This window comes from Gymnogyps californianus, chromosome 1 (genome assembly GCF_018139145.2).
Source record: "Gymnogyps californianus isolate 813 chromosome 1, ASM1813914v2, whole genome shotgun sequence".
Lineage (NCBI taxonomy): Eukaryota > Metazoa > Chordata > Aves > Accipitriformes > Cathartidae > Gymnogyps > Gymnogyps californianus.
Window position 1 is genome coordinate 154695622 of NC_059471.1, and position 13609 is coordinate 154709230.

At 44.2% G+C, this 13609-nt stretch overlaps 1 protein-coding gene across 2 annotated transcripts in view; it reads left to right on the plus strand.

Moving 5' to 3' along the window:
* Positions 1 to 7562: 7562 nt before the first annotated feature.
* Positions 7563 to 13609, plus strand: part of BRAF (B-Raf proto-oncogene, serine/threonine kinase) — an 81013-nt gene continuing 74966 nt past the window's right edge. For both annotated transcript variants that reach the window (XM_050893735.1, XM_050893744.1), the window contains exon 1: positions 7563 to 7751. In XM_050893735.1, the coding sequence (XP_050749692.1) occupies positions 7608 to 7751 (144 nt within the window). In that variant the 5' untranslated portion in view covers positions 7563 to 7607. The remainder of the gene's footprint in view (positions 7752 to 13609) is intronic.

Sequence of the window (13609 nt, forward strand, 5' to 3'; positions counted from 1 at the left end):
GGAGGTGTGAGGGTATTGCATTCAGTATTGAGCTGGCTAGTTTACAGAGATGTTTATTATATATTTTGGGTATTTTTTTATTATTTCTGAGATGTCAGAGTTTATGTTGGCTTTTTATTTAAGTAAAAGAGATATGACTGATGTTTCGGCTGATGTTACTTAGTATTACATTTAGTTTGCAGGCATAGGAGCATTTACATGAAGGCTCCAATCTGAAGCAGTATTCAGCTGGCTTGTCCAAACTGGCACATTTATATCGGAGGGGAGCCCGTGAATAAGGCAGTGCAGATGCCACCTAGACAGACGACATTTCTTGCATGAGTGGATGGGAGGCGATTGATACGCAGGCTGCGTGTGAGGCAGCATGTGTTATTTCTTGGCTGTCCGTCCTGGGTCTATTTGGTGCAACTGATGTGCAAGTAAGCATTGTTCACAAGCTCTAAACTTCACAAATGCTTTTTGAATGAACAGCATAAACCAAAAAGTATTAATTAGGCTAGGGAACATCAGAGTTGTTACTGACAACTAGAAAGTAACGCTGGAGCCTCTATTTTTCTGCTTTTGCACTTAGTCATTCTGCTTATATGCTGCGATGTTTGCCAAAATACTGCTCCCTTGCCTGACACCAATACAGCTAACAGTGTGATGTGTCTCTGTATGTTCAAACTCAAGTTGCTTGATAGTATCATCAAGTTTATTAATAAACATTAATGCCCTCTGAGGACAGGCAGTAGGGTATTGACTAGGCATGCAAACCACTTAAAAATAAGATAAAACGAAGATCTAATCCGGAGCCTTGCAGAATTCCCCCGGGGGGGGTAACAGAAATTGTGTTCATTTACCAAAACAATTGTGTCTTCTGGAGAGAGAAGTCATATCATATTAAAAAGGAATAACCACGTCCGAGGGCATAACCGCAAACTTCAAGCAATCCACAGCATCAAAAAAGTTGACAGGCCATTGACCACTGCACCAGAAATCTTGCCTTTGGCCAAGTACATACTCGCAGGAACGATGAGAATATAGCAACGTGCTTCAGACACTGTCCTAATTCCCACATGCTTGGCAGGCAGCTTGCCTTTATTGGAGAGACTAAATGTCTGTGAGGCTTGTGCTGTCTCGGTGGTAGTGACGATTAAAAGACAAGGATGGATTATGAACTGTGATACTGACTCTGTCTGCAGAAGACACTTATGTTTAAATACATAAGATGTATATATGTATATTGCAAAATAAGCATTCATTTAAAAAGGTTATCCATCCTACTTGACCTATCACTGAAGAACAATAACTCTTAAAACTCCAGCAACGTGGGGTATTACCCTGAAAAACCATGATCAGTCACCATGTTCTCTCTGTCCCACGTTAAAGCTGTAGTTTCTGTATTTAATTCATATTATTGATTTAGCCTTCTTGGACTCTTAAAGTTTCCTTACTCCAGGCCAATACCAACCCTAATGGACTTTTTCTGCTCAGTGAAGAGGCTAGAAACCGAAAGGTGCAGCTACTATCTAAACTGTTATTAGATCAGAGATGTAGAGCGTTACCAACCCATCTGTAAAGTGCTGGAGAACCAAATTACAGCAGGTATTCAGGCCAGGAGAAGCTCAGCTAGCCTGGATATTATGAAGGAAAATCCTAAGACTGGAACATAATTGAACAGTCATTTTCTGAACAGCAAAATAACTTGTTTGAGGTGGTATGCTCTCCTGCCCTTTCTTGGAACTCACTCAATCACGTTAGTGGTTTTTTGTGCCTAAATGGGATGGGTTTCAGTTATGAAATGTGAATGTTCACATTGGAATAATAATGTGAGGAATCTAAAACTATTTAGTCCTTAAAGCTGATTATCTTATCACTATCCAACACAAAGGACTCAGAAATCAGATATCTGAGCAAGCTGAATATGCTAAAGCAATGACGAGGGATGCTAAGGTAACAGGAGGGTCTTGACTAATCTTCTCAAACGTGAGATTTGGTCCCAGTTTCAGTAAAGTATTTCAGGCAGGAAAATCAGTGCTCCTTACTCCTTTGTCTCCCTATTTTCATCTGCTTCTCGTTTCCTGGGAGAGCCACATCTTCTCCTCCAGTGTCCGCTTCTCCTACGTTCTCTCTCCATCTAATCTTTTGCCCCATCCCTCCTCCTCCTTTTCTACTGGCTGCTACTTCTGTTCTCTTAACAGTGGTTTCAGGGCTCATGCTCTCTCCTGATGGTCCCTTATATGCCACATCTGTCAGTATTTACACTACTGTTCAATAAAACATGTAGTTTTCTCTGCTTCCCATGCTAGTACGCGAGTGAAGGCAGGAAGCCAGCAGAGAGGGAGGCAGGGCACTGCGATGCAGCACATACATGGCTGGACGCTGAAGCCACTACTCAGATAAGGAAGGAAACAGGTTAGCATTTTGTTCTTGCGATGCCGAACAATGTGCAGGGTACGGAAGGGACCTATACGCAAAGTCACTCCCATGTCCCAGTCCCATCACCTTTCCTGCTCCCTGCCTCCCACGCTTTGCCTCCAAAGGAAAATGTTTTCCTTTTTACTTTCTGAAGGTTTGGCCTGTGGTTTAGGGAGAGAAGAGCAACAGTTTTATAAATAATTACTCTAAAATAAATTATGCTTGAATCAAATGAAAACTATGTAAATATTTCCAATATCATTACAAGAAAATCCAGAATATGTTATTATTTATATATAAAAGAAAGCTTGTTAGATCAACATTGCTTTTAATGGTAGAATGAAAACTGATTTAAGAACCTGGTGGATTCACATTTTCTTCTTTTTTCCCTACCTCCTTTTTTCTCCTAGTCTCCACACATCCTCATCGCTTCTGCTCGTGTATTTAACTCAAAGGCAAAGAGCTATGAAGTCTCCATCAACTGAAAAAAAAAATACGGATGAGATTGTTCAGCTTCCAAGTTCAAATCACGACCTGAATACTACCTAATTTCTCACTGAAGGTATGAATGTTTCAGGTTCAGCAGTATCACAGAATGGTAAATCTCCTGAGCTAGAAGTTCTCAAGAAGCTACCAAAGGAAAAAAAATACATATGATCTGTACAGGAATGGTTTTAAAGAAAAAATAAAAAAGCAGCCTTGCTTTCTCTATTGCCTCACATTGGAGCAATCAGACAGCGATCCCCAGAAATACGAAAAGATGTACAGTATATCTTAAAGTGAGTTGGATAATAAACCTATATAGGTGCTAAAGAGAAGTGAAAAAAATTCTGGGTTCTTTCCTCAAAAAATATCTTCAACATTCTTTTCCTGGAGAGCAAAGTAATTTTCTTAAGTATGTATTATTCTGACTAGTAATCAGAAAATGACTGAACTCTGGACAACAGCCTAATTTTTGTTCTGCTTTGCATTTTCTGGCTAAGATAACAGGGAACATGACTGTTGTCATTAGTATCTCTGTTCCATCAACATCTGTATTTCCACTGTTAAGACTGAGGATTGATCTGATATATAAACAGTACCATTGCCTTAGATACATGAAGTTGTGCACTTTCACTTCATACTACAGCATTTAAAAGTGACGTGTATATTTTAACATACTTTAGAAGATCTGTAATTATTTTCTCATGGTGCAGAATTTAATCCAGCATTTTCAAATGTACATGGGCCAAGTGCAAATGCTACAATGTATGGAACAAATACTGTCTTTTCAGTGTGAGAAAAGGCAAAGCAGTTTTTGGAAATTTGGACAAATTTTAAGGGCACTTTAGACATCCAGAGTTTAAGATGTGTCCAATTTTCACACCACTTTAAAAAAATCAGTTTCTATTATCATACCAATATGCAAATTATATAATTTTTTGATTAAGAAAGTGGAAGAATGGGGGTTTCTTGAGATACTGTCTTCTATTGAAAGAATATCGTAAATGAGACCAATATTAGGTTTCATCTAATATCTCTTTTGGACATTCTCATTTTGGAGCATCTCATTAAGATTAATTCTTTTCGGGGGGGAAAGGATAAAGAATGTGTTCAAATGCTCACAATGAGACAGTTGCTGTCAGGTAGCCATATATTTTTTTTTACTGACTCATTAAAACACTGTTCTCTGGAAGTTCAGGTGTTGATTAGATCAGACAAATGTTCTGGTGGTGGGCAATCTAGCTGAAGAGTCTTTGTCTTTTAACAGCTGGACTTGTTTTCTGATCTGAATTAAAATAAAAAAATTCTGAGGAGGCTCAAACCCCAGTGTGTGAATAAGACTTTGATGGGAGGTGGCAGGTTTTGTATTTACAAGTATGCATTACCTGCTGCAATACCAGATAAACTGGCTGTGCTGCATTGTAGGAATCAACCAGCCAGTGCCCCGAGTGGCCTACGGATTTGATAGCAGAAACCAGCCTTTCACATCTAGGTTATAAGTTTGATTTTGACCTATGTTGATAATGAAAGCTAGTCTCTGTAAAAGATGTTGACGATATCAACTATCAGTAGATAGGATTTCATATCACCAAAAAATAGTTACAGTTATTAATGATTTATCTTCCATCATGATGGATTAAGCAGAGAGACCAAAGATGCCACCATGTGAAGGAGTAGGAAATTCCATTTGTCACTAGGTGTGGATTCCCCCAAACAAAAGGAAAGTATAGCATAAATAGTAGATTTCTGTCTCCTTTGTACACAACTATCTTTTATAATAGTATTATGCTCTTTATTTTAGGTGGAACACTGGTTTTTTATCTCATGTATTTTGGGTGGTAACTGCTGTGTTCCCAGTTTTGGTCATCAGTTGTCAATATTAGGGTCTAGAATTGGAACTCTTCAGGTGGTACATCAAATGTAATAAGAAAGTCTAGCAAATATATTTTATGTGAATGCAAATCTTCTGAAAAAATCAGAAGCTCAGGAACAAAGGCACAACAGATTACTAAAAGCATTGGGAAAGGTATTACAAGTTACAGATTGATAGTAACTGTCTACTAAATCCACTGCTAGAGTTATGCCCCAGACATAAATTGCTTGGGGAATAAAACAAGGGCTACGACTACGTTTTGTACATTGAGACTAAATTATCCCTTGGTATAAATTTCATTGAAATGAATGGACTTACTCTGTTAGTTAACCCATATTACTCTGTTGGCTTTTGCACAACAGGCTGTGTGCTGGGAGAGCCATCTCATATTACCTCTGCCACCTTTTCCTTCAAAGATCAGAGAAATTTGTCCCAGCGTTTAGTCCTCAGCATATGTGTTATTTTCCAGAGTCTGTGTGTGTTTTTCACTACCATTACACATTCCCATCGCATAGCAGGAATTGCTGATAATTATCCTCTTCATTAATGTGGCTATTAGAGAGAAATTTCTAAACTTGGCGAGCTGCTTAGTTTGCACATTTGATTCTTACATATTTGTGCAGCCTTTTTGTTGACTGCACTGCAGGCCACCAGTCGTAGGAGAACCTAGGCTCCTATCTCAGGAAAGTGTAGCCTGTCAGATAATCAATTAAAACCTATTTAAATATTAACTAACTACATTATTTTGCTTATTTCTCATTTGTGTTCAGGAGGTGTTTAATACCGCGTAGCTCTCTAGAGGAAAGACCCTCGGCTAAATTCATGCCCAAAGTTCCTTCCCTCCATACCACAGGGTCTGGTATTCCTGACTCCATCGTGTTTTTGCTGTGTCCATACAGTAAATTGATGTTGCATTTATTTACCAGTTACAGCACCAGCAGTATCGAACTGAATTTGAAACGCTTTTCCACACCCGTGGCCCCAGTGTGAAAGGTGAAATATAAACCTCAAATCTATCATCAGGATTATTACATTAAGAGGTTGTATGGATACATATTCACAACTGAAGTGAAACAAAGATAAGGATGTTTGCATTTGCATGTTTCAACTTAGTATTTTAACTGACTACCATAAAACATATCAGGTTGTGATAGAACAGCCTTTACCTTCTCTGAAATCCTGCTGCTGTTCTGCTACATTCGCTTTTCTTTGCAATGCATTAAAATACTCTTACCAATTTGGCATTAATCGTAAAGACTTTTTCAGCAAGAAAGCAACTTAAAACACCTGATTTAGTGAATGCTTTATGTGTGTAAGCAGCATTTCAATGGATGTGGCACACAGGGATATGACACAGGTCAATTTTTTACCTTAAATGGGAGCACTCTGCCACTTGGGGGGAAGATGGCCGTGGGGACGGGGGGGAGCAGGCTTTGGGGGGGGGCAGCGGTGGCTGCCGGCTCCAGCTCCTCCTCGTTTCTGAGCTGGAGGGAGCGGCACTTCCCAACGCACCCTACCTACCACCTTGATTCCTCTGTCATTCGCACCAGAGGAGCAAAGCCCATGGCAGGTCCCGTTGCGTGAGCCCACCTTTTTTCCCCTGGTAAGCCAGACTGTCAGGGAAGGCGGTGCAAGCCCCGTCACGCACACAAGGTGCAGACAGGAGGGACACTCGTATTCAGAAACTGGGATCTGCTCCCAGACCTCCAGATCGGACAAAGCTGGCCAGAGGATGAGAGAGGGGTGTTACCGAGGAGAAGGAAGAGGTCCTGACTTCTGCTGAGCTCGTGACCAGACCCTTCCCTCGTTTGAAGCGCTCTGTGTAAATAAAGCACCAGCTTGCGGCAGCTCAAGGCCTATATACCGTCAATGGAAAAAATAAGGATGTTTTATCAATTCTAGCAACCAATTATTTTAGTTATAACTAGAGTAAGCACAACGTTTTCAGACGAAAATGTAATTTTTGGAAGTATTGCTGTCATTGTCGCATGGTACATGTTTATAAAGATTTACCTCGAAGCCACAACACTACTGTTTGTCAAATGACGTCAGACTGGTCGAGGGTCTGGCGGTCCCTTTCCTCCCCTGGCTATTCACCGCTTTCGCCGCGCTCCTGTTCCCGCGCACGATTAGCTCACACAGCGCGTAAGACCCCATTTCCTTCTCATTTTAATCCCGCCGGCACCTCAGTCCCGTTTTTATTCCACCTGCAGTTGGCGGGGTTCCCCGGGCTGCAGCCGAGGCCGGTGCTGGGAAGGACCTGCGGGCCGGGGCAGCGGGGGCACCCCGCCGCACGCTCCCCGGCACTCGGTGTTCAACGCCCGCCCCCCCGCCGCCCAAGCCGGGTGTGCGCGGGGCTCCTCCTGCCCTCGCGCTCCCCGCCGCCTCCCCCGGCTCCCGCCCCGCCGGCGCCGGCCGCCAGCCCCCCGGCCCCTCCGCGCTACCAGCTGCCAGCGCACCGGGCCGGGCCCGGCCCCGCGGGAGCACCGCGCTGCGCCGCCGACCGCGCTTCCGCGCCGCCAGGGGGCGCTGCGGCGGCGGGGGGCGGGGCCGCGGTGAGGGGGCGGGGCCCGAGCCCACGGCCGAGTTCCCAGGGCGACGGGTGGTCGCGCCGTGACGTCAGGGTGTTTCCCGGTGACGTCAGGCGGCTCATGCGCAGTGGCCGCGGCGGCGATTCTGGGTGACGTCACGGGGCGGGCGTGACGTGCCGGTGGCGCGGGCCGCTGGGAGCTGGCCGGGATCTGCGCTCGCCCCCCTCCCCCCTCCCACTACGGGTCGCGGCTGGGGGCGTCCCGGCGGCGGGGACGCGGCTCCCCCCTCCCCCTCCCTCGCCCCAGCGCTTCGATCCAAGATGGCGGCGCTGAGCAGCGGCAGCAGCGCGGAGGGGGCCTCGCTCTTCAACGGGGACATGGAGCCCGAGCCGCCGCCGCCCGCGCTCGGCGCCTGCTACGCGGGGGGCAGCGGCGGGAGCGGCGACCCGGCCATCCCGGAGGAGGTGAGGCCAGGCGGCGGCTGCGGCGGCCACCCGCCCCCCGCCGCCGATCGCGCCCCCGCCCCCTCCAGCCCGCCCGCACCCGGGGGCCGCCGGCGGGCCCGGCCGGGGCGGCGGCGGCGGCGGCGCGGGGCTCGCCGGGGCCCCGCGGGGCAGGGGGAGGCGCGGGGCCGCCGGCGGCGGCGGGGATCCCCGCTCCGGGGAGGCCCCGGCCTCCTCCCCCCTCCGGCGGCGGGGGCGCCGCTCGCTCCAGCCGCCGGCGGTGATGCAGTGTCGGGGCGGGGAGGCTCCGCGCCTCGCCGCGGCCTCGCTCCCGCCGCGCACCCCCCGGCGCCCGCAGGCAGCGCCCGGGGCCCGGGCCCGCTGTGTCCCGGGGGCGGCCCGTGCCGCCGTGAAGAGGCGGCGCGCCCGGACCGGCGGGGGCTGGGGGCCGGGGCTTCCCGCGCCCCGCCGCGCTCCGGCTGGGGAGGGGTGGCGGTCACGGTCTGATTTCAGGCAAGGCCACCTCCGTGCCCCCGCTGTCACGCTTGCTGTTAACCTGGCGGCTGTGGCCGGCGGAGGTTTTTTTTTGGGGGGGGGGGGGGGGGGGGGGGGGGGGGGGGTGTAGTCGGTTTCCCCCGATCCTTTCGAAACACTGGAAATATATTTTAAAAACAGGGTTGGGTACAGTTCCTTTTGTGAGTGTTGGCCTGGCTCACCGTTTCTGCACGAGGAGTCTGAGGAAATGCTAACGGACAGGGCACTGTGCAGGCATTGAGGATGTCAGGCCTCTGGTTTGTGTCTCTCTTACATACTTCCTGTGTTTTGGGGCATATTACTTAACTTCCCAATCCCACGGAGAGCGAGCAGTACTACCTGTTTTGCTAGGGTTAAAGTGTAAGTTGCTAACGCTTCTGAAATGTTTTCAGAAGGTGGAATAAAATGTGCCGTAACAACACAAGGTATTTTGCAGATTTGAATACTGTAGGCATCGAAGTCAGAATGAATTGCCAAATGCCATGCATCAAGTCTGTTCTGGAGGTAAATACAGATGCCAGAAGCTCTGCTGTCTTGTTCCGAGCGTTAGTTGCTGAAGATTATTTCACCTCAGCTTTCCTGAGCGTGTTTGTATAGTCGGTACAGGACCTCTCCTCTGTGAGCAGAGTCTTGTGGCCCTGTGAGGTGCCAAGCCCACCAGGTAGCGGCTCCTTGCTGCTCTGAGGGGAGAGCCTCCAGGAGGGAAAATGAGCTGGCTTCGATCATCAGCTCACAGGGGGGTCCAGTTTGACTCCCAGCTCACCAGAAGATGACTGTCTTTTTATCCATTTTATTTATTAATAGCGTAGTGGATTATAGTGGAATTAATGAGTTGAGAAGTTTGACGAGTACTAGAGCTCATGCTGGGTAGACGGCCAGAAAGGAGAAATAGGGAAGGAATCTGCCCCTATCGATGCTAGTGAGAGGTGAGATTGATTCCCTCATCTTAAGGAGCCACTGGCTTACTTGCTGAAGGCAGGCAAAACTCAGCAGTATACATGTATTTTACACCTAACCAGCAGGATGATTAAATGCTTTGAGTAATGCAAGTCCAGTCTTAACTTTCCTGAGTAAGGAGAAACTCTCAACTGGTTGAGAAACCTAAATACCTAAAGCATGGGGTTTAACAAATTCTTGCTTTCAGCAGCAAAATGAGTTTAAAAAGCTTCTTGCTGACTTTTATCGCCCAGATTGTGCTGGTGCAGCTGTGCATGGAACTGAATTTCTCAGTTATCTCTGCCATAAAAAAACCCCAATCTCTGTGGAATTATTTCAATAACTGGTTTATATTGTGGCCCTGGAAACAGTAATATCAATACAGCTGAGTTGGGTAAATAAACTGCAGTGCAAGAGAGAGGAGAGGGGAAACCAGTGGCAGGAGCCAAGAATTTTTTAAAAAAATCAATTTTTATACCAAGGGGGGTGTTTGTGAAACTGCCGTAAGTCACTTGAACTTCAAAAATGTTTTAGCCTGTGTCATTAGATTTGACTCCAAATCCTAAATTACATAGTGTAGCTTCTTCTCCCCCCACCCTGAATATCTTGCATCCCTACGTGAGAGAGAGAGAGAGAAGCAGTCTGGTATCTGGAACATGTGCCAACCAGAGAGGTTGGTACGTTGAAAGTATGGATGCATATATTCAAGGTTAGGAAGTGTGTGGGGGTATTCTTGTATTATTTAAAAGCAAACTTCTTATACATTGAAAATACTGAAACACACAGGTCTAAGGCAGAGCTGGTGCTAGAATTTTTATTTTCTGATGTGGTTTTGTTCTTTAGTTAGCTAGTTCTTCCTCAAGTCGTAAGTAATTAAATTTTGTTTACTGTATAAGTACACCTATTACTTCATCTAAACCTGTACTTTTAATAAAGTTCAAGACCAAAAAAATTGCTGATACAGTTAAAATGGAAACCGTCCTTAATACTAAAACAAGCCAACCTAAAGTGTAACGCAAATTCAAAGTGACATAAGTCAGAAGAATACTGAAGTGCTTCTAACTGACTCATGGCTCTAATGCAAGTACATTTTCTAGTGGTTTGTTTCATTCCTTCAAGGCAAGGTAAATCTAAGCTTTAAAAGTAACCTCTCTGTGGAAGCCCATCAAGGAGCATAACCTCACTTATTTTGAGGAGATACCTGAAAAGATTCTAGTTCCCTATGATCTTTCGGAAACTGCTGTCCCGATTTCCAGAAGGAAAACCTTCAGTTCTATACTCAGCTTCTAGTTTTAAAAGAGGGGTGGGCAACAAGAGTCTCTGACAGACCTTGAAGTAGTCTTACACAAACTTGTAAGTTGGAGCCCTCTGGTAAAGGAGGTATTCTGTATCAAGATCGTAATCGAGTGCTTCTGTGTTGGTTAAAACTACATCAATGTTGCTTACAATTTCAAGGGTTGGGGTTTTGAAAAACAAGTTTAAGCCATATCATTCAACTCATGGCCAGTTTTTAATCAAGTAATGAATTTAGTTCTTCAGAAGTTGCCTCAGTAGCCTAACTGCCGATGCTAAAAATCTTCTTCTAATAATGAAGTCATTGCATAAGAGTATAATAATTGCTAAAGCATTTTCTTCTGTATTACAATTCAAGATTAGTAAGAGTAGCTGCACATGCACTCACATAGTACCTTTAGGAAATAGGTACTTCTTGGAGGTGTAAGGATTTGAAAAGGGTAGGGGCAAGTGAATTTAGCAGAAATTTTCCTCTTCTGCTCACCATTCAGTTGCTGGTGTTGGGAGGCCTAGGATGAGCGCTGGCGTCGGGAGGCACGTAGGTTGGCTTCTTCCCCAGGATAAATTCTTGGGACAAGAGGTTGTTTGGATGGAAGGTTTTCAGAGTATTACAGGGTTGTTGATATAGTAAGGAGTGCGTGACAGCTGGGAGGAAAGGCTCTGTTCTTGTTGCTAGAGATTATTTACACCAATATTAAATAATTCAAATGGGATTTTCTGTACTCGGAGCTTTGTGCCCTCAACTGCTCTTTGGAAGACAAAAATTACTTTGAAGGTTGTGAAGTGAGGGCCTGAGCTGTTGGATGGTCAATCATTTTCTAGGCGGCAATGCTGGCATTTATCCTGCATGAATATTAGTTATATATTTAGAAACCTTAATCTTATAAAAGAGATTTAAGAAGAAGAATAAAATGCATAGAATGAAAAGGCGCCTCTAACCTTTTAATATGAAGTAAGTGGTGGGTTCTTGTAAAGTAACATAGGTACACCAAGAAAAACTGGGGTTGTTTTTTGTTGCAGTAAGGTTTAGGGAACCTGTCATGCTGGGAATTAGAGTAACTTTCCTTTTAAGCCTCTATTTCTCTGAAGAGTTTACAATTAAACGTGCTACTTATTTGGAAAGTTGAAACGATATAAGCATTTTTTTACTTCATTGCTTTTGTAGTTTTGGGAATATGTTTTATATTGAATCTCAATTATGTTTCACTGCATTTGTGTTCAGTGATTGAACTGTCTTTATAGTCTGTGAATGACAACCTAGTTAATTGTGAGGACAAGTTAGACTTTAGCGACAAGATGCTTCATATCCAGTTAATATTCTGCCGGAGTGTATCTCAAAAGATAAGTGAAATAATTCTTTTGTTTTGCATAGCACGGGAAAGGCCTTAGCTGAATGCTATGTCTGACTTCAGGTCACAGCTTCAAGAAATACATGGTCTAGCTGAGGAGAGTCTAGAGAAGAATAACAGTGATCTAAAGTCTAGAAGGTCAGAGCTTTGAGGAAAGACTGGAAAAAAACTGGGGTTGTTTAAAAAAGAAGTGGAAATTGTCAAATCTGATGCAAAGAAGAATGCAAATAACTTGTTCTCCAGGCTTGTGGCAATTACTGCCAGAAGTAGTGAGTTTAAATGGTAGCAGAGGAAATGGTTTCATGTTACTATTAGACCTTTTTCTTTATGGCTAGGTATAATGAAGCATGAAAATAGACTTTCTTAACTTATTTATAAAATGCCCGTTAATAGATTCTGTCACCTCCACAGGCAGACGTATGTCAGGAATGATGGGGGAAAGTTGATCCAGGTGCAGAAAAGACAATGACTTTGATAACCTCTTGTCTTTTTTTCCTTAGGCTTTTTATGATTTATTTGTGGCAAGGTAGATCAAACGTTAGAGCATGACCTTGAAATACTTGGGTTTAGTGGGGATATTATAGAGATTTCTGCTTATGATGTTTTTCCCAAAAGGCAATAGGATTAACAACTCTGTCCTGTGGTAGCTTGTTTGATTACATGAAACTTGCTTACTAGAGTAGTAGCTTCTTCTGGAAAGTTTTGATGTCTCAGGAGGCTTGTTTCTTGTCTCTGTGGACATCTGCAAACTGGTTGGATACAAAGTGTTTGGTACTGAGTTTTTTGTTAATTTATGTTGTTACTTAAGCCACTAATGCTATTACCATTTGTATTTTGTTGTAGTTGTTAAAGACCTCTTATTTTTAAAGCTGTTCTAATAATATCCTTCTTACACTTGTTTAGCCAGGAAAGGCAATTCTTTTGTTGCATGCAGTTAAAAATACCGTAGACCAAATGAGATTTGTTCTTTTTTTTTATGGAGATATCTTTCGATGGTAGCTATTTTTTTAAAACAAACTGAAAAAAAACCGGATTTCCTTAAAGCTCCAATATTCCATTTTGTTTTGTTATTTTATAACAAATCTGTAGTTTGGTTTTATTAATTGTTATATCTATAGAAAATTTGACTGCATGAAATATTTTGGAGGGAATTTCAGTTAGAAGGAAATAGAATTTTATTTGTACTTCCAAGGGAGACAAAAGAGGGTTTCAAATGATCATGAAATCACTAGTTCTGTTCCAATCCAGCCTTACATAGAAGCTGTTTCAGGTTTAGGAGGGTTTTTTTGGAGACACTTTTTGGCCAAGTGTAAGTTCTGTGTAAGTTTTATTTTCACTTTGAACCGCTGAATTTTGAAGGGCGGTGTAATGTACAATATAGTAGAAATGCTCTGTCATAACCGTAGTCCCTAATGGTTGATGCTGCTCCCTATCCCTGCAGTTACACTGAAGTCAACCAAATGGTGCTCTGCCACCCAGAGGGGAGGTTTTGCTGTTTCCTGTGCCTGTGTTGGGCCGCTCAGCCAGATCTACTCCCTTGTGCCAACTTAGTACCACGTAGATCCTTTCCTAAGTTGATTCAACTCGCTAATGCTGAAGAAAATTGGCATCACTTTTGCTGGGTTAGTTTTCTGCAAGCTTAGTGAACTGAATCTCCTCAACACGGAACCCAGTGAGCTCCAGAAGTCTTGCGAGGTAGAAGACAAAAGAAATGTGATTAGGGGGAGTAGTGGTAGTATGGTGGTTCCCCCCCTGCTGGTTTTTTTT